Here is a 24,252-nt window from a genome sequence, read left to right as displayed (position 1 = left end):
CGGAATAAGAAAATGTTAATGATTGATATGTAAAAAAAGAATATATTCATCATGTTGGGGTTTCTTTCTTCCTTTATAAATGCTTGTGCGGGGTCCATCAAGTATACGGCTTTCCATGTTTGCCGATTGGGTGTGCCTAGGCTTAGAGCAGTGGAGTCTGATGAGAACAATGAGATCGCCAGAAGGCAACCCATGCCGACATCTCGCATCGATAGACAAATATCAACACGGAGACACCGAAAAGAGTCCACAATACACAACTATTACTACAATAATCATCCCAGATAACTAATCATCTTCTCCCGAGCCTGCTCCACCTGATCTTGCACATCCAAATCCCAAAGCCACTTCATCCGCTCTTGGAAACTATTGCGCAGCTTCTCTTCGTCATTCCCCACTCCATCCAAGCACAAACAAAGCAGATACGCATTCTCTTTACTACTAGTCACAACCCGCTGGCTACGAGGCCGCCTAATCTCGTCGTATGCCCGAAACGCCGCCTCGACATCATTAGCCGATATGACTCGTTCATCACCGAGAAGTTCCGCCAAAACATGCGCATCTTCAATCGCTTGCCCAGCGCCAGCACCCTGATGTGGCGTCGACGCATGAGCCGCATCACCCAGAATCGCAACACGCGACTGCCAGAATCTTTCAAGAGGCGGATGCTCGAAGATTGCCCATTGCGATGGATCGGGCATATGCTGAGTTTAGACAAATGGTCAGAAGAAGACGAGAAGAAGGTAATTCGTGTTTCGAACCAAGCAAGATGGCATGTGCGCATGTGTAGTATATATGAACTTGAAACATACCTCAACCAACTCCCCCCAATACCGCCCCATCCCCCTCGCATCCCGCCGCATATCCTCCCTCTCCGCCCCCCGCACCCAAGTCTCGCAATCCCAGTTCTCCTGCAAAACATAAAGTCCCACATTCACCTTCTTCGCCCGCATAATCGGGTACGAGATCCCATACACCCCATCCCCAAGGTACAAAGTAGACACCCTAGCCCTCTGCTCCCCGACCGCACGCACCATATCCTCCATCTCAAGCACAGCCCGATACCCATACATGCCGCTATAGACCGCGTGCCCCGAAGCCGGGAACACAGACTCCTTGACCTTGGACTTAATCCCATCGCACCCGATCACCACGTCAGCGTGGACATGTGTGCCATCATCAAATATCAATCCCACTTTACTACTCCTACTACCTGTATCATTACCCGTAGCTCCATCCGCGCCTGGATCGCCGTTCCCCTCCACCCTCTCAAGCCGCTTCCCGAAATGCACAATCTCGACCGGCACAAGACTAACCAGCGCAGCGAGGAAATCCGACCTGCGCACCGTCGTTTGTCCTGATGGCTGGGCCTTGAGGTCCATTAAGAGGTTGCCCTCGTGTGGGCCTGCGGCCCAGACGATCTCGAACCATGTGTCGTGGAAGGAGGCGTAGCCTGGGCTGTCGGCGTGGGTGGTTACGAGGGTGTCGTAGATTTGGCGGATTTGGGGGTCTAGGAGGGGGAGGGCGCGGTGGGCGGCTGGGCCGATTGAGAGGCCGAGGCCGATTTCTTGGAATGAGGAGGCTGCTTCGTAGATTTGGACGGGGACGCCGCGGCGGAGGAGGCCTATTGCTAGGGTTAGGCCGCCTATGCCGCCGCCTATTATTGTGGTTGTGAAGGTTTTGGGTGGGGGCATGGTTTTATTTGGAGGGATTTATGTAGGTTTGATGGAACATTGAATAGATAGATGGATGCTCTACGATATATGCTCTTGGTTGGACGTCAGGGTTTGGCTTATGTGGTATTTGGATTCAATGTTTGATTATTGGGTTATTGTAAATGCGGGGTTACGATCTACTATGGTTGATATCAATGCGGTTCGGGATTAGGAGCCGTGGATGGCGAGCGGGAAGAACCGCTTGTTTTGATTTATCTTGATTGAGACGGAGTTCAAATTGGGTATCTCAATGCCATAATTCGACTCTATCAACGCGATCCTGTCGCGGCACGTGGTAAAAAAAAGAGGGAGTAGCCCTCATAATGAAAAAGAAAAAAGCGATCATATCACGAGATCGACATAAGTGGAGAATCAGGCCATTTGAGTAAAGCAGATTCTGCATCAGCAGTAATAGAAAGACTGCTTGGCAGATTCGCATGGCTAATGTACATTGAAGTAATGAGGACGAACCATGAAACTTGCGAAATTAGATCAAGGATCCATGTAGGTCATTCGAAGTTGACCTGTGGAGTAAATAATTACTGGCAATATTCGAAGGATAAAGACATGGACGATTGTCATCCAAGCGCAACTGAGTAAACTGAACCCAAATCAAATCATAGGCGTCGTCAATGTCCGCGGTGTGTTATCCCATTTGTGCGGTCCGATAGGATCATCTCGCCCATATTCCGACACATCCTCGTAATCCCCATTCCCATTCCCATTCCCATTCACATTCACATTCACATTCGCCCGCTCTCTTTCTCTTTCTCGTTCCCTTTCTCTGTCTCTAGGGGTAGAGATAGGTGAAGAATCCGAGTCATCAAGCGCACGCCGGAACCGCAGAAATTCCTGTGAATCTACACTGTGAATGGGATACATGGTGGTGCCCATCTCCATCGAATGAAGCGCCGCTCGTTGAATATGCCGCAGATCGTCGCGAAGGCCAGAAACCTGGGTTTCAAGGTTACGGCGGGCCGTCTGTTCACGGCGTAACAGTGTGACGAGAGTGCTATATTGCTCGATGGAGACGCCGCTGAATTCAGAGAGGGAAGTGGTGGATGGTGCGGCGCGCAGGCTTCTGTTCATTGTTTCTTGTCGAATGGTGCTTGTGCTGGATGGGCGGACTGCGGGGAAGGTCGTAAGGGGACTTGGAGATTCGTCGCGTTCACGGTCGCGGTCTCGTTCGCGTTCGCGGTCGGGTGCGCCTAGGTACCCGGAGGAAGGTTTGTTGCGGGTGTGGAGAGTGTTTGGTTCGGAGGATGGGGTGCGTTTCACTCGGGATAAGCGTTCTGTGGGGCTGTCGATGGGACTGGATTGCATACGGGCGATTGCGAATTCCAGGTCAATCATCTTGACCTCGAGAGTGTTCAGTCGTTGCTCGACCGTTAGACCGTCGTCTTGTTGCATGCTGTGAACGAAATTGCCGATATTAGGTGGCAGGCTGATTTGTTCGGCTTGTTCATCGGCTTCCGAAATGGACGGTGCGACAGAAGCAGGCGTCACGCTTGTGACAGTTTTTCCCGTGGAAGGTCTGGCGGAGTGATCACTGATGGAGCTTCCGATAGGAGGCGATTTAGATTCAGGTCCCGAAGTCGGAGCGGAGGTGGTGCGGGGTGACCAGTCTTCATGTGATTGTTCATATCGTTCACGTTCAACCGCCAATTCCCCCAACCCTTCTATACTTCGAGACCTTCGGTTCTGAACCATACTGTGTCGACGTCCTTCCTGAAATTGTAGATTGCGATCGTCCTGAGGATCGGAAATTGCAGACGCTACTGCAAACCGGGATTCGTCGTCGGAGAAGATCACACTGGGGAGCGTTGCTCGTCGGCGAGGGCGTGGTAAAGTGGGCGATGGCAAGGAGCCACCAGTTGCGGAGGTTGGTGATAAATGTGTTTCCGCAAATTGCAATTGTAGATTCTCCTCCGAGAGAGGGCTACTCCGTTTGGATGCGGTGGGAGTGGGGACCGATAAGAATGATTTCCCCGCGGGTCCTAATTTTCTCACAGGAGGAGAATAAAGAGCTTCGTTGGGGCTCTCCTCCAATTCATCTGTTGCGCTCTGCCTTTTCCTGTTGAAGATCTTGCGCATCACGGTTTTCAAGGTACTCCCGGTTCGTCGGTGTGCCAGAGTGGCATTTTGGTGGAAATTGATGGGGGGTAGAGCAGTATCGTAGTCTAGGGAAAAGGACGCCGGGTTGGAAGCTGAACGCTCGGCGCGGGCGACGGACGATGATCGATGCTGTAGACCTCCACTTCCGACCGACTCGCTCCCGGCACTTGCAATGGAACGTGTGTAATTTCCTGACATGGCTGAGATGTCTCCAATTCAAATCACCTCTTCACCGAAAAAGAAAAGAAAAAAACAAGAATCGACCTCATTAAAGGGAATATTCGTTGCGGCACTTAGGGGTATATCGCGCAGAAAGAAAAAGATAAAGAGCAGAGCGAATGTCGAGAAAAGATGGTATAAGTAATAAGTTTAAAGGACAAAGCAGATTTATGAGCCGCCCAGCGGAATCTGGGGGAGACACTGGAATCGAGAACTAGGAAGAGCTGACAAATTAGTATCAATAGTTCAAGTCAAATCAATTAAATTGAGGTCGAAGCTCTTTTCCCCCTACCTGATAAAGATCATAATTGCACCATTTCCGGGTTGGCCGTTTGCCTCGGAGTGAAAGGTTTCACAGCGTGAAGAGGATCGAGGGATTTGAAATCAAAAAAGAAAGGAAAAAAAGAAATGCAAAAAACGAAGCATAGACAAACGACAGACAAGGTGGACACTGAGAGGTTGAAAGAGGAGAAAAGTGAGGGAATAGGGGACAAGCTTTACTAAGTGAAAGATTAGAGAAAGGTAGCTTCTGCCCCCACAATAAAGCCACAACCGTCAAAGGAGTTCGGCTTTTTTTTTTGATAAGTTAAGTACCTAAGTTCGATTAATGTACAATTCTCAAACGGACTAAAGAGAGAGAAAGAAAAAAGTGAATTTACTAGTAGTCTTTTGGATTTAGCTTCCTCAAACATGGAATGCGACTCATGCACAGGGATCCACGAGCCGAGAAGTGGATCTTGGGCAAGAAAGGGACAAAAAAAGAGGAAAAAAAAAGGAATTCCAACAGGGCTTCCAGGCGAATCCAGAATGTCAATGACTTGGTCTGAAACAACACATGGGAATTAGTGCCGGATCCTTCTGTTTGTTGCACAGTGCAGGGAACCAATGGCCTTTGACTTACTCTCTTAGTTAGCCTTTTAGCCCACGCTTGTGCTCCTTCCAGTAACGTATTTCCGGCAACCATAATGATCTACAAGGTAACGGACCAACAGTGCGTGGAGTGGGGGAGAGCGTGTCTTGAAACACGGCTTTTGCCCGTTTAAGTTACCTATGCGTGTCTCGGCTGGCATTTTGGAGTCTCTGCCACACACACGGCTTGGCGACTTGTACACCACTTGCTGCCCTACGGATGACTGGAATGCTAGACGGAGTACGGAGTAACTGTAATACTGTGAGGGCCGAGGCTTGCAAAAGGCCTTGCGTTGCTGCATCTCATCATTTCACGAGGATCGTGCATCGAGGATCGACATCTCTTTACCGGTGAAGCTCGTATCGTGCCATGGGTTCCCGTGTCTAAGGAGTCCCGCATTTTACCCCCACAAGGGATTGCTTCAGAGTAAATCCCCGGCATCGGGGTAGCGTAGCTCAGCATTCTCCTCCAGATAATCCATCCAGTGTTTCAAAAAGCTACTTCCTCTGCTGACGCCATTAACACTGAATTTTGAAGACAAAGCTTGGACTTGAATCGTAATAACTTACCGGCTGATAGTGTCCGAGTCTCCGCAGATACACAGATGTCGTTTAGGTCGAGTCATAGCAACTGGAGGGCGGGGGGGAAAGAGTTAGATTGTGCAAATCAAACTCAAAGAGTGAAGCCATCAAGGGGTGGGGGCAAAGAGAGATTTACCATTGAGACGCCGTTTCTCACCCAAGAATCCAACTTCATGTTCCTCGTTACTGCGCACAAGACTGACCACAACGGCTTCTTTCTCACGGCCTTGGAATCCATCCACACTGCCCAATTCCAGCTCGGGGTATTTCTCACGCAACATGTGAGACAGGAGGGCCCGCTGACCGTTATAGGGCGTAATCACTGCAATATCTTCAGGTCTCAGTCCTGCAGCCACAAGGTTATCAACATGCTTGGCAACCACCAAGGCCTCCATCTCGTTGCTTTTGCTTTCTCCAAGAAGTGTATCCTTCTTGCTGATCTCCGCATCCTCCGTCTTCTCCGGGAAATCACCTCCTTGCGTATCCCAGAAAACAAGGGGTTCCTGCGTATCGTCCGTCCCGCGTACCTCATACGGTAAATCAACTAACAGACGGCCTTTGACGGAATCAGCAGCGATCAACTTGGATTCATATAACTCGTCCGACGGGAATCGCATAATCTTCTCATGCATGCGGTACTGCGTAGTTAACATGCGCTTGATATCGGGCCCGTGTAATGCCAACAAACGGTCGAACAAGGTGCGCTCTAATGAAAAGCCCTTGAGAATTTCCTTCTCCGGCGCATCTTTTTCTTTCTTGGGCGTGTCCTTGGATTTTTGATTCGTTGATTTCACAGTTGGGGGCAATTGTAAATGATCACCCGCCAGAACAACCTTCTCAGCTGACAGGAGTGAGATCCAACATTGGGCCTCCAGTGCCTGACTGGCCTCATCGATAATGACAACGTCGAATTTCTGGTTTTTCAGCTGGTGCCCACCGGCGCCATGGAGGGTTGCTAGCACAACACTACTCTCGCGAACCAGATTATCAACACACTTGGATTCGCGTTCTCTGAACTCCTTCCGAAGATGTTTGAGGTCGTCATAGATCCCCCTCCTTTCGCGTCCGCTCTTGGTCTTGCGAATGCTCGCTTGTTTCTCGTCCATTTCCTTGCGCACATCTTTCACGATCCCGGCTGCATCGGATGTCTGTGTCAAAACCTCAAGCGAATGCTCCAGGACTGAGGGAAGAAGACGTGCAGGATGTCCGATACGGACCACTGGGACCTTTTTCGGTGCCAGTCGCTCCACAATATTATCAACAGATATATTTGACGGGCCACAGACCAAGATGCGTTTCTTGCGTTGCACGAACTGCATGATCAGCTCGATCAAAGTATGTGTCTTGCCTGTACCAGGTGGGCCATGAATAAGCGCGATATCCTTGCATCTCAAGGCGAACTCAATAGCATCCTTTTGCGAGTCATTGAGGGTCGGATCAAGGTATTCGATAGGTTCTGTAAGCTCATCTAGTTGTAGGGGAGTGGTATGACCAAAAGCCACACGCATGAAATGTGAATGATCTCCTTCAGTCATTTTAGCCATTTTCTCCATAGTCTGCCTCATTCTGAATGATGTTAGCATATCCTCACACCATGATTATAGCTTTCTTACCGTCTATATGTAACATCGTTGGCAAGCTTGATTCTACAAACCATTAGCGATATCCCGAACGCAAACCACCAGAGAAAGAGACATACACCCATAATTTTTTACCCCACAGCTCCTCAATCGCCTCGTCATCCTCTTTCGAACGAGCACCACCGCCTTGTTGCCCAAACGCAATCGAAATAGCCTTGTCACTAACGCGCGTAACAACGCCCTCCGGACCCTTTGCATCCGCCCCCTCTTTCGGCTTGTCCTTGCCTACTTTCTTCGCTCCGGCAGCGACATCATTCACGCGCACAACATCACCGACTCGGATCCCATGGGAGCCAAGCTGAGGCTGGCCGTCTGTAGACTCGGAGGACGCGATAGCTGGATCGGGAGCGAATTCACCGACGGCACGACCTCCAAGACCTGTCCGGCATTGTGATAGAATGAGACCCGTTAAAGCGTTTCCGGTTGCTTGTAAAGTTCGTCTTGTTGCTGGTGAGACTGAGGCGGCGGTTGTGGCGAGTGAGGAGGAGGAGACTTCGGCTTCGTGCTCGTGGAGTAAGAGCTGGAGCTGGGTTTCGGCGAAGAGGGGGATGGAGATTGGACTCGGAGCCATGGTGGCACGCAGGCACGCAGGCACGGAAAAATTGGTATATTTTAAGTGTTTTTGATTTATGTTCAATGGTGTTCCATTGAAGATCGAATCACTGTAAAAAGAGGTCGCTTTGGTTTCGATTTTGCGGTGACGTGGGGTTGGAGCTCAACGCGACGATCTCCCCGCGGGAGGGGTTTAGTCATCTTATAGATCTGAAGGAAGATTCGATAACTAACTACTACTAACTACTAGTAACTAGTAACTACTAGTAGTAACTAGAACGAATGGATTTTACAATTGCTTTCCTTTCTATTACACCAAAACATACGATTCTCCCCCTCATTTCCCACCCTTGGCTTGTATTGTATCATCGTTGGTTGTTATGAGAAATCTGAGATTGAGCACGCCATTTACTATACTGATATTCAATACGGACTTTACAAACGGTGGGAAATTTGAATTCTTGAGCAAAGAAGCTAGAGATTTCATTTTTGTCTTCTTAGAAGATCCTAGCACATAATGTGTGCAGTATGTAATAGATAACATGGAAACTATGTGTGCACGCTGAAAATGTCACCGTTCTAATCCGTTGGTGAAAACAAAACAAACCGAACCAGGCGACACCGGAATTAGGAATTAAGGTGACGCGAAGAAGTTGAACGCCGAGGGAATGATGAATGAAGGACGTCTGTGGATTCGTAGGGATCGTAATATGACAATATCATGTCAAGTTGGTATGTATGCAGAGTGATTGACGCTGGCTGAATAATAAATGCAATTGAAAAAGGCGACTCGGGGGGCGCGGTCGAAACCGAAAACTCAGAAAGACTCTTACAGAGCCATGGCGACAAGGACAGCACCACCGACCATGGCGACGACCTCACGGCCAAGGCCAGTAGCCATGGCAGCACCACCGGTCTGGAGGCCAGGGTGGGCCGAAGTGGTAGTGGTCGCACTCGACGCGGTGGGGGTGACGTGCACCACTGTCACATCAGTGATAGTGCTCAGGCTGCCATTAGGCAGAGTGGTGGTGCTCTTGAAGGTGGAAGTGCTCAGGCTAGCAGAGGTCGTGAGAGTGGTGTGCGTGGTCGAGCTCGACGAGGAGCTGGATGATGAGGTGGAGGACGAGCTAGACGACGACGAAGAGCTTGAGGTGGAAGTGGAGGTAGTCTGGGTAGTGGTAGTGGGAGCCGCAGACGTGGTGCTGGTGGTATCAGCAGAGGTGGAAGTCGAAGTGGAAGTCGAGCTGGTCGAGGCCGGGGTGCTCGCCGTGGTGGAGGTGGTAGCATCAGTGGAAGTGGGGGTTACGCTGGTGCTGGTGCTAGTGGTAGAGCTGGTGCTATCGGTCGACTCAGTTGGGGAGGTGGTAGAGGCAGTGGAGGAGGTGGTAGCATCGGTGGTGGCATCAGTGGAGCTTGAATCGGTGGTAGTGGCGGCATCAGTGGAGGTGGCAGGGTTGGCAGATGCACTGGCGGTCGCATTGCTCTCCCGCTTCATGACCTTGAAGATACTGGCAATGTTTTGATCTTCACCTTGCAGGGCCTCGGCGGCACTCATGTCAGTTGGGAAAATGCCGTCTTTGAACTTGTCGGACAAGAGATGGAGAGCACGGTGAATGCTGTTCGCATTGGTCCCGGCGAGAATTTCCTGGAGAGACTCACGGTGGACAATGTTGTCCTCGGTGCGCTGCTCAGTGGCAATGGCCACGGAGAGTAGCATCAACACTGCCACGAGCAGCTGGAGGAAGTTGAAACGAGGCATGATGAGTGAAGAGCGATAGGCGATAAGCTCGAAGAATGTTGGGATTGTAGATTCCGGTGACGGGATGACGGAGTGATGGGGAAGATTGGAAGGGGGAAAAGAAGAAAGAAAAAGGAAAAGGAAAACAAATTGGTCAAGGAAGTAAAAGTTGAAGCAGCAGATAACAAGTTCAAAAAAACCAGCTATCGCTACCAGGAAAAGTTAGAGGCGACGCAATGGGAAGGACGCTACTTTCCCAGTTTTGTAAATTTTGTCCACTTTAACCGCACTAGTGGCCGACGCGATCCCCGAAACAAATAGTTTGAGAAGCTTGGATCTTTTTTTTCTAGTACCAATTGAGTCGAGTCCTATTTTAATCTCGAGGATTTTTTTTGCTATCCGATCATCCGATCAGTGTGGTTTTTTTTTGGAAAAAAACAAAACTTTGACTAGAGTATTTCTTGCTAATCGTGATCATATGGTAAATATAAGGGCAGAGACACAAGACAAGAGACACAAGTAAGGTGCGACCCAAGGTTCCTCACATACATGAACAAGGCAGCCTGCAGCGGTCAACGCTGATTGGTTGCGGGTTTGAAAATAGTTACCGTAATGCCGCATTCGGCAAGTCGTGTTGGGGTACATACCGTACATTACATCTTAGTCTATACTAGTATGGACCCGAATGAACTATTTCTGTATAAATCGATAATAAAAACGGAAATGAATAAACAAATATGAGTAGCGCGCCGGTATTGAACACATTCAGCATATTGCAAGGTTATCCATTTATTCATTAAACGACTGAATGCCCGTGGAAGATGAAAGTCGATCATTGATCGACTTTCATCTTCCCCTCAGTACTTTGCAATATGCACTACTGTGCAGCGTGCATTAGGGGCGGAGACCGAATCAGTTTCATGCAATACGACAGGTGGACGATTGGACAACGAACACCCGACAAATCATGACATTGACCAAACTCTGTTTTCCCCTACACGAAGAAAAAACAACCTGTTGTACGGAGTACGGAGTAAGCAGGACTGGTTCACCATCGGGACTCATGACCTCATGAAATTCGCTCGATCGGCCTCGATCGAGTATAACTAACTCTATAACCAAATTCCAATGTCTCAAGCATCGCCCACGGGTTCGTAATAATATTTGTTAGTATTAAGCGCATCCCGCCGACTATCCGTATATACACATCGGCATCTTGCCACTGCACCCACACCCGGCCGATCATCCACAATGCAGCACGAACGCCAAAATCCTGCGAATAAGCGAACAGATCATGTAGCGTCGTGTCGCGGCTGAAAGTGTCTGCCTCCGAGTGGACTACCAGCACACCCTTCGGTCGGGCCGACCAATGGTCCAACATCACCTGGAGGCCGTTAGTGTCAGACGAGACACAATAGTGGCATTGTTGTGAGACGTAAGACTAGAGAGAGCCCAGTCGCTCAGGTTTCGGCTCAGGCACTGCCGTGTCGGGGGGTTATCAAATCCCGGCTCTGGAAGCTCGGCGAGAATGGCTAGACTCTGCGGGAAAGAAGTCTTGGGTGGGGCGGATTGTTTTTTTTTTTTTTTTGGAGCGACCACTTAGAGCATAGCCTCCGCCACTTCCGCGTGGAATAGTGGCTCCACTGCCAGAAATACTTTTCGGGCTTTGTTTTCCTTCTCCTGACTTCCGAGAGAATGAGATGGAGAGTCAAAGATGTCTCAGTGTTGTCAAAGTGGGGGGCCGTTTCAAATAGTGATGACTCGTTCTGAAAGCTTTTGGCCATTTCGCACTGCGCCACAGAGTCATTGAATCGGCTTCGAACATTCGGGGAATCGACTGCTAGAGAGTGTGTTGGTTGTAAACAAAGCACCAGAGAACCACATCAATCCGACCTATCCCTTAACGTCATGCCACCGGAATCCTTTTTCGATAATCTTTAAGACCTTACCCGCGCGGGGCCAATGAACCTGACACCGTAGCCTTGGAATTAGTTAGCATCTAAACATTCATCCATATGTTAATCGACAACTCACTAGCCGGAAAAAATTTGAAGATGGCCGTTGACCTACTTAGCAGGTTACAGGACCCGTATAGCCAGACGGTCTTTAGCCCGCTGTCCGCTATGTAGATGTCACACCGCTTTCGGCGCATTCCCGATGTAAATACCCTCTCCTGCTCTTTTAGACATTCCCAGTATGTTTATCAATCTCATGCAAGTCAATCGAGAAGCCTTCAAAACCAATTTTGGGGATGCTTAAATGACAACGATTGAAGCAATGGAGACAAATGACGAATGCGGGGTTCCTCGCTCCCTCTTTGCTCGCCAACTTGTTTGAATTAACGTAAGATCACAGCCTTTGCAATAGACTACATTCCTGGAAAGTGACTGGACAAAGTCCGGAAGAAATTAACATCGCACAAAAGCTTCATGCGGGCCATCGGAGTCTGAGAAGATGTTCCACAATTGGATTTTCGAAGATCCGGGCCCTGGCCTGACTATCTCGGATTTATGGAGATTTTGCCGAGAAAGACACTTACAAAGGATCATGAAATTGTCGTCACGCATTCTGACTTTGGTACTCGCAACATCCTGACTGATGAATATTGCTAAGCCACGGCTCTTCTTGACTGGGAGTGAACTAGAGGGTATTACAAGGCATATCGGAGCTTTCTACCATTACTCGATTGACCGGATGACCTCATACGCATCTTTCCATTCCGATACGAGAAAGAGAACATTGCCATATCTTGGCTATCGGGATTTTGTCGCTGCTGAGATACTACGTACAAATATACATCGTGGGATTGGCTTATGCTGAGCAATAGGGCGTCATAAACAACATTGAATGATATGTACCCAAGTAAGCATTGCATCACTTTAACGGCTACAGACAGTGATTAGATACTACACTTTGAATGCATGGGCAAAATGGATGTGACAACTGAGGACTTCACATGGCATCGTGATCTAGCCGAGATCCACTAATGACACCGGTCGATCGATTGCGGGGCGCGCGGGAAAGGATTCCTGGGGCACTGGGGGAACCGAGGTCTGCTCTAATTAATAAGAGAGACCCGGAACCTAATCTCAATTCATTCCAGTTTTCCCCTCTACAGTGACCTGTCTTTCAGAAAACAATCCTGGGGCCATGGAGAGCTTACAGAAGCACAACAACCAGGCCACGAAGTTCTGGTCGGATATCGTGGAATCCCACTCACCCCAGAGGATAGAGTTTCTGGGAACACTCTTAGTCCAAATTCTGGCATTCTGGCTACCGTCAATCTTCTACCTGTGTCTGGATGTTATCGCGCCATCTTTCTCGCAAAAACACAAGATCCAACCCGCCCCCAAGCAACCCACGCGAAAGGATATCGTGCGCTGCTTCCTGGTCGTGACGCAAAATCAGATCCTTTCGTCGGTCCTGCACCTCACTCTCCTTTTCATATCGACCAAAGCGCGCTCACGGTCCTCGTACCGGGTCGAAACGCCCTTACCCGGCGCCGTTGAATTTGCACGCGATTTTCTCATCAGCCTACTCCTCCGCGAGACCATGTTCTACTACAGCCACCGGTTGCTGCATGTCCCATATTTATATCGTCAAATCCATAAGAAGCATCATAAGTTTACGGCGCCGATTGCCCTCGCCGCTCAGTTCGCCCATCCTATTGAGCATATTTTTGCCAATGCGTTACCTATATCTTTACCCCCGCAGCTTTTGCGGAGCCATGTGTTGACATTCTGGGCTTTTCTTGCGTGGGAGTTGTTTAATACTGCAACTGTGCATAGTGGATATGACTTTTTTCACAACAAGGCGAAGATGCATGATTTGCACCATGAGAAATTCAATCTGAATTATGGATCGGTTGGATTGTTGGATTGGGTGCATGGAACGAATAAACTTGGCAAGCGGCACTCCGAATAATCTACCTTGACAATGTTAATGCCCTACAGGGCTGTAAATGACCTCGGGATGACTGGATGTAAACTGAGAACCTCACATGCACATGTGTGCAGCTTTCATATCTTTTTTTGTTGATTAGGAGTACCACCATTTCCATCCAGATCTCAACTCAAATACCTTGCTCTATGATGTCGAAGAGGCAGTACTTTACTACTAGTAGTATTTGTCCACTTATAATCTCTGATGCGAATATGCGGGCCAGAAGGACCTCGGACGAGGTATTGTATGATGTAGATTTTTTGAGTGGCATAAACACAGATCGTCAACTAGTTTTTCTCCTTACATATGCCTTCAATCTTTAAAGATTCCACATTAATCGCATTCAGTCTCTCTATCTAGTACATAGTACCCACATCGTCTCGGTTTTAGTCCACCCTTTAACTACCTACCAGGCCTCTGGAGTATCTGCATCAATCAAAGAATTCATTGAAATTGGTGGTCCTCGCTCATAGGCCGATGTTCCTGTCACAAGTTGGTAGGAACGTGGGGTGGAAGTGATTTTGGGTAGAATTTTCTCATTCCACAATGCACCATAAGCTCTTAATTTCACTTTTCAATTCAACAACAATATCCAGAACGCCACGATACACATAGTAATCGCATGAAATGCCTGCGATTACGAAATGGGGAAGTCCTCGCGTGCCAAGCCCTCAAGGTAACCGCTACGCCCGGTCATGAGTTTTTTCAGGTCGCCAACGCAATCTTCCTCATGGAAAGGACAAGCACCTCCAAAGTAGTTGGGGGTTAGTGGTATCTCCTGCTCCGGCTCAGGGGAAATCTCTCCGTGCTCAGAAGAGGAAGTTTCTTCATCGTCAGAGGAACCTCCTCCGTGGTCAAACGATGGTATATGGAATTGCTCGATCCTGCGCACCAGATCATAGTAGCTCAACTCTGTAAAGGGCGTCTCGGGCTTTGGCAAAGTCAAAGAAGCTGAACGCATCCCAAAAGTTAGAGCCCCATACAGCATTGTGCGACAACAAAAACAGCAGCCGCGAATACCGTGTAAAAATTCATCGCGTGTTTCATGGAAAAGAATGAGCAGTTCGTTAATGGCGCCCTGTCGGATTTTGTTCATTGATTCTGTAACTTCATTAGCGTCCAAACACCTGAATGAAGTAATGCGTATTTACCTATCACGGCGTGGGGGATCGGAAGTCCCAAACTGTCGATCAAGCCAAAGCTACGCGACATGGCAATCGACGTTGTTTCTTTGAATTTCGATGACAGTTGAAACGTCCAAGAAATCCACAGCCAGATAATCAAATCCCGGACAACAGCCATCGAGAGTTTGACTTCCTCGTAGTTGATCTTTTCCATACTATTGAGCCACATATCCGTCATGAGATAGAGAACTGCCTTGCAGTCATAATAGTCTGCGATCACAGCGACTTTGGCGACCATCTCAAGGCTCAGCTCTTGAGGTATCTCAGCGTGAAGACCATGAATAGCTCGGAGAACGATCATAAAGGCCTCAAGGTCCCAGGATTCTGCAGTGATTTCAACAGAGCCTTCTTGCCAATAGGTCACGCTCTCTTTGAAGTGACCAGTCAGTAACTTTTTGAAGACAGGGGAGGCAAACATCAAATGTTTGGCCGATACTTGGATACGGAATTCGGGAGTTTCGTCGGGAAGCTTTTCAAAGGGAGACTCTTTGATGCCAGAAATCCTCCGTTCGTCTTCAGATGACGAGTCAAAAACAGTCATATCGTACGGCTGAGCAAATTCACTGTTTGCGTCGCGCAATAGTATCATCACTTCCCCGTCAGGATCGATGATGTGGGTAGGTGGGTACATGGTGATTTCTAGATGCAGGCTGTCCTCGACACCTGTAAGAGGAGAGAAAAAAGAGGTTCGAGGTGGTGCTGGATAACAGTCTTGGAGCCTTCAAACGATGTGTGAGGCGGGGACACCGTATGGGGGCATCGTCGTAGACCCAGTCAGTGCGCGTGTAGAAAACCAGGTGACACAATCTGCTGTGGGAGGGTGTCGAGGTCGACAGAATTGAGGCAAGCTGTGGTCAGCGCTTGCTTTGATGATGTCGAAAGAGGGTGAGGAGGTGGGGGCGGAGGGGGGACGGGGACGAGGTCGGGGACGAGGTCGAGGACAGAGAAAGGGAGGGACGTGAAGAGGGGAAGAGAGAAGAGGAAGAGGAAGAGAGAGGAGAGGGAGAGAAATAGACGATTGGCAACTGAATTGGAAGGGCGTCAGGTCCGCAAGCTCATGTGGATGTGGCATTGAACGTTCAAGGTACTACGAGTAGACGGCGGGTAGGATTAACGTTGGAAAAACAACAAGCCTCACTCATCTAACGACTGATTTTTGAAACACTTGTTTGGCTGATCTAGTTCGTCACCAGCAGTAAGATTATTCCGCTGCTTGATATAGAAGAATAGACAGTAGTAGTAGTCATAGTCATAGTTAATGACATTGTAGCCCACGGCCTGTCTTGTATTGCCCATGTGGAATTATTTCTTTCTTTCCTACTATGGAACTTGGTGAAGAAGGACAATGTAGTGCGTTGACCCGAGGCACCATATCTACTAGTATCAGGCTGGGCAGGGTTAACACACATATTGACCGTACCCAAGCCAGCACGAAGCTGCTGATCCCTGATGTCAGCAGAAGGCTATATTCCAACTGCTCCACCATACAGTCAATCGCGTACAAAGATCCAAGGCGTGAGAAGGATTAGCCTATCTATACAAATGTTCAATCTTATCCACATTCACTGACCCCAACATCATTCGAGATAACATGCCTTCTTATCGCGTTACCCCAACACTCTTATTGGGGTAGGTTGATCTGAAGGAAAATCGTACCCGAAACAGGCTATTCTGTCGCTTTCTTATCAACATGGACTACTCGGCGCGATAGTCATTGGGAAAATACGCATACTTATATGTGCCTGGCCTTGAGACATGTTGCGCAAAATAAAATCTGTGCCGATATACGCAGTGCCAACTACCATTCACACTGCAGACCATGGGAAAAAATCTTCAAGTCCTACCACCTAGCGCAGGCTATGGCATCGTTATCGGAATCGGAGGCATCTTTGCCCTCTTCATGCTCAGCTTAACCTGGATGCAGAATCGGTATACCCGGTTCTCAACAAACCAAGCTGAAGAATTCAATACGGCATCGCGATCCGTCAAGCCAGGACTTATCAGTGCTGGCCTCGTGTCCTCGTGGACATGGTCTGCAACGTTACTGACAAGTTCAACGTTCGCATACGAGTATGGTGTCTGTGGGCCGATGTGGTATGCCGCGACGGGGACATTGCAAATTCTCCTGTTCGGTCTGATTGCGATCAAGATCAAGCTTAATGCTCCTGGCGCGCACACAATGCCGGAGATTGTACTCGCCCGCCATGGGACGATTGCGCATCTGACCTACCTGTATTATGGGCTTGCGACCAATATGCTTGTCGGTGCTTGTTTAGTTCTTGGGGGTGCGCAAGTAGTGGGAGCTCTGACCGGGATGAGTGTCTATGCAGCGATATTTTTAATCCCGGCCGTGGTGGCTGCGTATGTCATCGCGGGTGGATTGCGCTCTACCTTCATTGCTGATTATACACATACTGTGATTTTGTTTGTGGCGATTTTGGTTTTCGGGTTCTCGCTCAATGCTACAAGTGATCTGGTTGGTAGTCCGGGAAAGTTGTACGACCTTCTGCAAGAAGCGTCGAAGACTATGCCGATCGCGCGGAACACGGATGGCTCTTATCTGGCATTTCGATCGGTGGGGGGTCTCGTCTTTGCTTGCGATCTTTTTGTCGCTGGGTTCACGACGGTGTGGCTTGATCAAGCCTACTGGCAACGTGCCATTGCGTCGAAACCGGAGACATCGGTCAAGGCATATATCTTAGGTGGTATTGCATGGTATGGTGAGTGGTGCTTGACTTGAAGAATTATCAATCTTGATCTGACAAAGGATAGGGATTCCGTTTGGTTTTGCGACGGTCATGGGCTTGGGATGTGCAGCCCTGACAGGCGACCCACGTTTCCCCACTTACCCCAACCCGCTATCCGCAACCCAAGTCGAGGCAGGGCTCTCTGCCCCTGCAACGGCGATTGCACTTCTCGGCAAGGGTGGTGCTGTGCTGATGCTCATTTTGCTTTTCATGGCAGTGACCAGCTCTACTTCTGCAGAACTCATTGCGGTTTCGTCGCTGTTGACGTTTGATGTTTACAAAACTTACTACCGACCCAATACGAGTTCCGAAGAACTAGTCAGGGTCAGCCACTGGGCGATCGCATTCTATGCAATTATTCTCGCTGCCTTTTGCTGCATTCTCAATGCCGTCGGGATCAGTCTGACATGGGTTCTGACAGTATTAGGAGTCATCGTCGGTGGTGCTGCTCTTCCTGTAGGCATGATCCTTTTATGGGAGCCCATGTCCACAGTAGCGGCCATCGCTGCCCCATGGATCGCCTTTCTCTGTGGGATCATCTGTTGGTTTGTGACCGCTTGGAAGCGCAGTGGTGCTATTAATGTTGCAACAACAGGAGACACCACCAATGCCGTGGCTGGAAATCTTGCGTCGTTTGGAATGGGATTCGTAATGGCTGTTGTCTTGACTTTTGTGTTCCCTAAGAAGCAAGTGCCTCAAAACGTGACTGTGGCTGCTATTACTGGCATTCCAGCAGAGCCTGCTAATCAACAGCAATATTCATCTCCTGCTCAAGACGCACATGAAGAAGAAAAGAGCGACATTGCCGTTTCTCCGAGTGCAAGTGATGCTGTGGCGCCGACAAGGAATGAACTCGTTGATTACCTCAGCTCGAACAACATTGAGCCCATGGATCCTATTCTTGCGCGCAAAGGCGAAAAGATTGCCTGGGTTGCTAATGCGATTTTCTTTTTTGGCGCCGTTGTTCTGGTTCCCTTTACACTTTTTGGCACAAGCTATATTTATAGCAAGTCATTTTTCACCGGCTGGGTCGTCGTCTCGGTCATCTGGATTTGGGTCAGTGTTATAATCTGTGTTGTTTATCCTGTAGTAAGTCCACAATGGTTCAACAGCCCACATTGTTGAAGGCTATGGCTCGGTGCTCATCACATGCATTCTTTAGGTCGAAAGTGCCGGCGCCTTGGGGGATATTTTGGGAGGGGTGGGGAGGGATGTCAAGGCCCTATTTGGATATCGCAAAGAGAAAACAATAAGCCCTGTTCCATGTTAGATTAAACTTCTGATTGTTTTCGAGTTAAATGTTTCTGCCTTGATATTTCTATCGGGTAGATGCAGCATGAGTGACATGACGATACTAAGAATAGATCATCCTTGTTCCACAGCCAAGAGCTGCCGAGATTTTTGCTCCACAGTATCATTCAGTTCATTGGTGTTTGCAGCAAAGGGTCCTCAGAAGTACTTGGCTGTGGCTATGTATTCGTGGAATCCAGTCTAGAGGGTACCTTAATTCTTGGCTGGGACATGGCTGCAACGTCGCATAAGAATTGCCAGAATCGCACAGGGGCCCCGGGGCACCCACGAGGTCACTTCGATTCTACCTATTATCCATGGATAAATTATAGTACCTTACCAGTAGTAGATATCAGTTGACTGTTCCGCTTCCATTGCAAGCTTTGCACTCGGTTTCAAGTTATTGGTAGGTGACCGATCAGTACCGTTTATGAAGATCGACGATACATCTCGCCGCCAGGCTTGCATCACGCCAAGACAATAATATGCGTCCATATGTGCAGGGTCCAACGGAGTCTCCACTCAAAACATTTTAACAAACAAGACTACTTCGTACGATGTGAAAAAAAAAATCCCTCCTCGGAAGAGGCCTTGGAAAGAGAGGCGCTTGTTCTTCATGTTGATGGATCTATAGTATTCCTGTATTACTACAAGTAGTATGTATAATATTTACCTATCGCTTATCTATCCACGGCCACAAATGCCAAGTACCTTCATGTACATACGAGTATTTTCCAAGACAAGTCTCATATTGAAAAGTAACCTCGAAACCATAAAATGAACGCCAGAAAGTCCTCACAAAGTGGTGACCTAGTAGGCTTGAATGTCTAGGCTAGGGTCGCCAAGATGTCCCTGTCTTGCGGAAGCCCCTTGCATGTTTGGGGAATTGGAGGATGTATGAAGGAAAATTGACATGAAACGAGTAGCATGGTACCAATTACCATGAGATGTTAGATGCAGCGTTTAAGTATCCTTGCTGTGGGCTGTGGCTGTTAGGGTTGATCAGTTCTCAATTAAGGCTGAAGGGGGATTAAAAGTGTTCTATTGTTGTGGAAAGTATAAGATACAAAAAAGCCCCATGATTTCCGTCACCCTTTCCTCATCCCTACGTTCTTGAGCAACAGTCCTTCGCTCTTTCCTTTCTTTTGTTTCCTTCCCCACGCGTCTTTTCATACATTCGTTATCTTCAATTTCACGCGTCCCACATTCGCTTGTTTACTCAACCACGTCCAATTCATTCCCAATTTTCCACTCCACTGACTCACCGAAACCACACTCAAAAGTCAAAGGTCAACCTGCCATCATGAAGGCTGGCCTCGTCTCCGTCGCTGCAACTCTCATGGTGGGTGTTTCCCCTGTTTGGGGTACCCCATCAACCAGTGTGCAACGCGACACCATTACCCCCATCACCATCAAAGGCAATGCTTTCTTCCAGGGCAATGACCGATTCTACATCCGGGGTGTTGACTATCAGCCCGGCGGTTCCTCCAACCTGACAGACCCGATCGCCGATCCCGAGGTTTGCAAGCGTGACATCCAAAAGTTCAAGGATCTTGGCCTCAACACCGTTCGTGTCTATTCTGTTGATAACTCGATGGACCACGATGAGTGTATGAAGGCATTGGCAGATGCTGGTATCTACCTGGTACTTGATGTCAACACTCCCAAATACGCGATCAACCGTGCCAGCCCCCACAAATCATACAACGATGTGTACCTCCAGTACATCTTCGCCACTGTCGAGATGTTCGCCAAATATGACAACACTCTGGCCTTCTTCTCTGGAAACGAAGTTATCAATGATACAAACACTACTGCGATCGCTGCTCCGTATGTGAAGGCTGTCACTCGTGACATTCGCGCATACCTCCGTGCTCGTAAACTCCGCCAAGTCCCCGTCGGATATTCCGCCGTCAGTATTTTCCCACCGTTCTGATGATTTATACTAATAAAACTTTAGGCGGATATCGCTGAGAATCGACTGGAATTGGCCGAATACATGAACTGCGGCCCCGATGATGTGCGGAGCGACTTCTTCGCCTTCAACGACTACTCGTGGTGTGACCCATCTTCCTTCGTTCAATCTGCCTGGGACCAAAAGGTCAAAAACTTCACTGGCTACGGCATCCCACTCTTCCTGTCCGAGTACGGCTGCAAGACGAACACTCGTAAATGGGAAGAGGTTACCTCCCTCTACTCAACAGACATGACTAGTGTCTATTCCGGTGGCTTGGTCTACGAATATTCCCAGGAGGATAACGGTTACGGCTTGGTGGAGATTGGCGCAGGCAATGTTACTGAGCTTCCCGATTATACTACCCTCAAGGACGCCTTTTCCAAGACCAAAAACCCAACTGGCAACGGAGGCTACAATAGCACTGGCGGTGGCAATCCTTGCCCCGAAAAGGATGTATACTGGTCTGTCAGCACCGATGACGTCCTGCCCGCTATGCCTGAACCCGCCAAGAAGTACTTGACCGACGGTGCTGGCAAAGGTACAGGTTTCAGCGGCAAGGGTAGCATGGATTCTGGTACTGAATCTACAGCTACCGCCACTCCAGGGTCTGGCACTGCAACTGCCAGCACCTCAAGCAGCACTAGCTCCAAGGGAGCTGCTGTGGGTCTTCAAGTCCCTCAACTCACTATGGCACCCATTGCCATTGGTTTGGCGACCGTTCTGTCCACTCTTTTTGGAGCCAGCCTTGTCTTCCTGTGATCCACTAATTCCTTTTGCACTTATCGGTCAGCTTTTGCTGATCAAAGACCTTGTATCTTTTATCTTGAGACCTGTACCCGGTTCATGACGTTAGCTAGTTGTTATTAATGGTCATGTAATGGGTGTTCAGACAGTACATGACCTGGAATCGAAATTCAATGAAATATGATTATCTGGATTTTCGTCTACCAGCTTCCCCCAGTACGAACATTGCTCCTTAGAAGTTTGACATTCAAGTTCAAAGATGTGATTGATTGTATAAAATCTAGAACAAATCTCGCTCAAAAATACAGTTCGCCATTAAGTCTACTAGTACTAACAATTCCCCAAGAATGCCTCCTGGTATGATCCTCTTTTTATACTAGGTACCACCTTCTCGTGCCGCAATTCCTCGCCATATTCATTAGCAATACTTGTGAACCCGACCTCAGAAGCTCTCCGAGCTATTAAAAGTGACCTTGAAACTCAGACTAGAACCAGAAAGCTCGGTTCGATCGGTCTTGGAGCCGATAGTTCGTGGATAGCCCGATTTGGAAGTACCGTTCTTCACTTCCCCGCCCTTCTTGGCCAAAGTTGCCGCCAGCGGGTATGATTTACCGAGTTGTTGCAAAATCCACTCCCCAGTCTGCTCCAACTTGGCCAAATTGACTCCCGTGTTGACACCGGCATTATGAAACATACGGACCAGATCTTCACTGGCAACGTTGCCCGCTGCACCCGGCGCAAAGGGACAACCACCCAGGCCGCCCACGCTGCTGTCAAACACGCGAATCCCGGCCTTATAAGCTTCCCAAACATTCGCTGATGCCTGTCCATACGTGTTATGAAAATGGCCGGCTAGCTTGCTGAGCGGGATGTTGTTTTTTGTTAAATGGGTCATAAGAGAGCGGACATCTGATTGTGAGCCCACGCCGAGTGTATCGGCAATACTGACTTCATAGCACCCGGCATCGAGGAGTGTTTTCACGCAATGAAGTACGGATGATGGCGATGTGGGACCGTGGAAGGGGTCCTGGAAGATACAAGAGACATACCTGTGACCACATGTTAGTTATGTTCAAATCTGCGAAATTGATCTAATGGTGTTACTTACCCTCTGACAGCAATATTAGATTTCAGCGCCAATGAAGTGACTTTCTTCGCTCTCGCAAGGCCTTCTTCGACGCTGCAGTTGATATTCGCTTTACTGAATCCCTCGGTCGCACTGATGAACACGGCGATTTCTTTGACGCCGTGCTGAATGGCAATTTCAAGTCCTTTCATATTAGGAACTAGGACTGGAAATCGCAGACTCGGATTTTTCATCTCCTCCTGTACCCTCTCATTGCCCAGTATACTGCGGCAATCTGATAACTGGGGTACAGCCTTTGGCGAGACAACCGATGTCAGCTCGATAGTCTTCAGTTCGCATTCCTGCAGCCGTTGGATCAATTCCAGCTTTGTGGATGTGGGAACTTGATCCTGAATATTTTGTAGGCCGTCCCGTGGTCCTACTTCCACGATCCGGACTGCTGGAGTTTGATTTTGAATTGTCATGCTGCTGGTCTAATGTGATGGTCTAATATGCGTTAAGAAATCTGAGTGAGAGAGTGAGAAATAGGAAATCGGAAAGATGACTCGATTAAAGGTTAAAAGTTAAAAGTCGCAAGTCTGTAATGGTTCGAATGTGACCGTGGCGGGCCCGATCCTTTTATACCTCGGCTCGGATATTCGGGGCCGATTTATCTTTTGGTACAAATGTTTCCTCCCCGCGATTGGCCCCACTCCGATGAGATCCGATAGGGCTACTCCTTACTTATCCCCAGATTACGAACTTCGCCTTCCAATGAGCTTTGTTGGGGTCTTTGTTGGGGCCAACATTGTTTGTACCAATTACCATAACCCTTTCTTCCTTTCTTACATACTAAAAAAAACCAAGCGAATAAAGAGATGCTGACAATGACTTGAAAACCTTTTGGCCCCGGAGCTATTTCTAGAATAGATTCTGACTCATTCAACCATGGTTCGGGGTACGATCAAATCCGACCTCGGCAACATTGAACTTGTTGAAATGTCATAGACAAGTCCAATGTAACATTCAAACAAGACTCTAGATGTGGTCCCTTGGTGTCTATTACCTCACTGTCTTCGAGAGCGATGATTAAAGCTGGATTCCTCTTCAAAGTACACATGGGCACTTAAGTTGATGTGATTGCCCGAGTCGCTGACGAGAGAATAAATGATAAGCATCTGACTAACAAATTACAAAATTTCCGGCATGGCTTAGCTATCAGGCGGGCAGCCCACGCCAACAGGAACGTATCATTAAGATCGTAATTAGTGGTCAAGAACGATGTGCAGCTGAAGGTCATCCTGGAACAATGCTGGTACTCAAGCTTAATTGATTAATTTGTCACTTATAAACTCGGAATCCAGAATTAATTGTATGAAGTCCGTCATGACCCGTTGTTTCCGATACAACTCCAACAACTTGTTTCTTTACAAGAACTGATCTTGATTTAAACCTCCGGGGCTTGGAAGCCCCAATCCAAACCCGTCCAAGATGACCGAAGCCGGATTGCAGACAACGTCCTCTCATGACCCAGAATTGAGGTTCGTAGTAACCCAAAACATGTCTTGGATGGACTAAGGATCAACCTGGCCCACTTCAACCGAGGGAAATATCCTGTATGGAGGAAAACCAGTAAGTCGTTTATAGACTCACATGCCCTAATATCATCATCCATGAAGCATTTGAATCCGACATTTCCGTTACATAACCCAGGTTCACAAAAAGGCGCAGGGATATCATCGGAGAAGAGATCATTAAATCGTGCATATGTGATCGGGACGTGGGTCAGAAATCGTTTCGGCAAGTCAAAAGCTTCTTGACAAGCAGTATTCCAGACGAACGGACAATCTTT

General features: G+C 48.4%; 9 protein-coding genes across 9 annotated transcripts; 3 read left to right on the top strand and 6 right to left on the bottom strand.

Moving 5' to 3' along the window:
- Nucleotides 1-275: 275 nt before the first annotated feature.
- Nucleotides 276-1,694, bottom strand: N7466_008549 (uncharacterized protein; the record flags this gene model as incomplete). Its single annotated transcript, XM_057167938.1, has 2 exons — nucleotides 276-704; nucleotides 813-1,694. 2 exons carry the CDS (start codon nucleotides 1,692-1,694, stop codon nucleotides 276-278), a joined length of 1,311 nt encoding a protein of 436 aa, XP_057018569.1.
- Nucleotides 1,695-2,327: 633 nt separating this feature from the next.
- Nucleotides 2,328-4,028, bottom strand: N7466_008548 (uncharacterized protein; the record flags this gene model as incomplete). Its single annotated transcript, XM_057167937.1, has 1 exon — nucleotides 2,328-4,028. One exon carries the CDS (start codon nucleotides 4,026-4,028, stop codon nucleotides 2,328-2,330), a length of 1,701 nt encoding a protein of 566 aa, XP_057018568.1.
- Nucleotides 4,029-5,647: 1,619 nt separating this feature from the next.
- Nucleotides 5,648-7,751, bottom strand: N7466_008547 (putative DNA helicase; the record flags this gene model as incomplete). Its single annotated transcript, XM_057167936.1, has 3 exons — nucleotides 5,648-7,106; nucleotides 7,154-7,186; nucleotides 7,240-7,751. 3 exons carry the CDS (start codon nucleotides 7,749-7,751, stop codon nucleotides 5,648-5,650), a joined length of 2,004 nt encoding a protein of 667 aa, XP_057018567.1.
- An 810-nt stretch (nucleotides 7,752-8,561) lies between these two features.
- Nucleotides 8,562-9,491, bottom strand: N7466_008546 (uncharacterized protein; the record flags this gene model as incomplete). Its single annotated transcript, XM_057167935.1, has 1 exon — nucleotides 8,562-9,491. One exon carries the CDS (start codon nucleotides 9,489-9,491, stop codon nucleotides 8,562-8,564), a length of 930 nt encoding a protein of 309 aa, XP_057018566.1.
- Nucleotides 9,492-12,620: 3,129 nt separating this feature from the next.
- On the top strand, nucleotides 12,621-13,394 carry N7466_008545 (sterol desaturase family protein; the record flags this gene model as incomplete). Its single annotated transcript, XM_057167934.1, has 1 exon — nucleotides 12,621-13,394. One exon carries the CDS (start codon nucleotides 12,621-12,623, stop codon nucleotides 13,392-13,394), a length of 774 nt encoding a protein of 257 aa, XP_057018565.1.
- A 655-nt stretch (nucleotides 13,395-14,049) lies between these two features.
- N7466_008544 (BTB/POZ domain-containing protein) lies at nucleotides 14,050-15,227 on the bottom strand (the record flags this gene model as incomplete). Its single annotated transcript, XM_057167933.1, has 2 exons — nucleotides 14,050-14,513; nucleotides 14,564-15,227. The coding sequence occupies 2 exons, from the start codon at nucleotides 15,225-15,227 to the stop codon at nucleotides 14,050-14,052; spliced, it is 1,128 nt and encodes a 375-aa protein (XP_057018564.1).
- A 1,188-nt stretch (nucleotides 15,228-16,415) lies between these two features.
- Nucleotides 16,416-18,613, top strand: N7466_008543 (sodium:solute symporter family protein; the record flags this gene model as incomplete). Its single annotated transcript, XM_057167932.1, has 3 exons — nucleotides 16,416-17,316; nucleotides 17,369-18,432; nucleotides 18,506-18,613. 3 exons carry the CDS (start codon nucleotides 16,416-16,418, stop codon nucleotides 18,611-18,613), a joined length of 2,073 nt encoding a protein of 690 aa, XP_057018563.1.
- Nucleotides 18,614-19,936: 1,323 nt separating this feature from the next.
- On the top strand, nucleotides 19,937-21,349 carry gel1 (1,3-beta-glucanosyltransferase gel1; the record flags this gene model as incomplete). The annotated part of the gene is made up of 2 exons (XM_057167931.1): nucleotides 19,937-20,545; nucleotides 20,594-21,349. The coding sequence occupies 2 exons, from the start codon at nucleotides 19,937-19,939 to the stop codon at nucleotides 21,347-21,349; spliced, it is 1,365 nt and encodes a 454-aa protein (XP_057018562.1).
- A 427-nt stretch (nucleotides 21,350-21,776) lies between these two features.
- On the bottom strand, nucleotides 21,777-22,885 carry N7466_008541 (hydroxymethylglutaryl-CoA lyase; the record flags this gene model as incomplete). Its single annotated transcript, XM_057167930.1, has 2 exons — nucleotides 21,777-22,383; nucleotides 22,443-22,885. The coding sequence occupies 2 exons, from the start codon at nucleotides 22,883-22,885 to the stop codon at nucleotides 21,777-21,779; spliced, it is 1,050 nt and encodes a 349-aa protein (XP_057018561.1).
- Between the last annotated feature and the right edge of the window lie 1,367 nt (nucleotides 22,886-24,252).

Source organism: Penicillium verhagenii (genome assembly GCF_028828195.1).
Source record: "Penicillium verhagenii strain IBT 33310 chromosome Unknown utg000008l_segment0_segment0, whole genome shotgun sequence".
NCBI classification, from domain to species: Eukaryota; Fungi; Ascomycota; class Eurotiomycetes; order Eurotiales; family Aspergillaceae; genus Penicillium; species Penicillium verhagenii.
The sequence above is the reverse complement of the archived record's forward strand: the minus strand, read 5'-3'. Positions and strand labels throughout refer to the sequence as shown.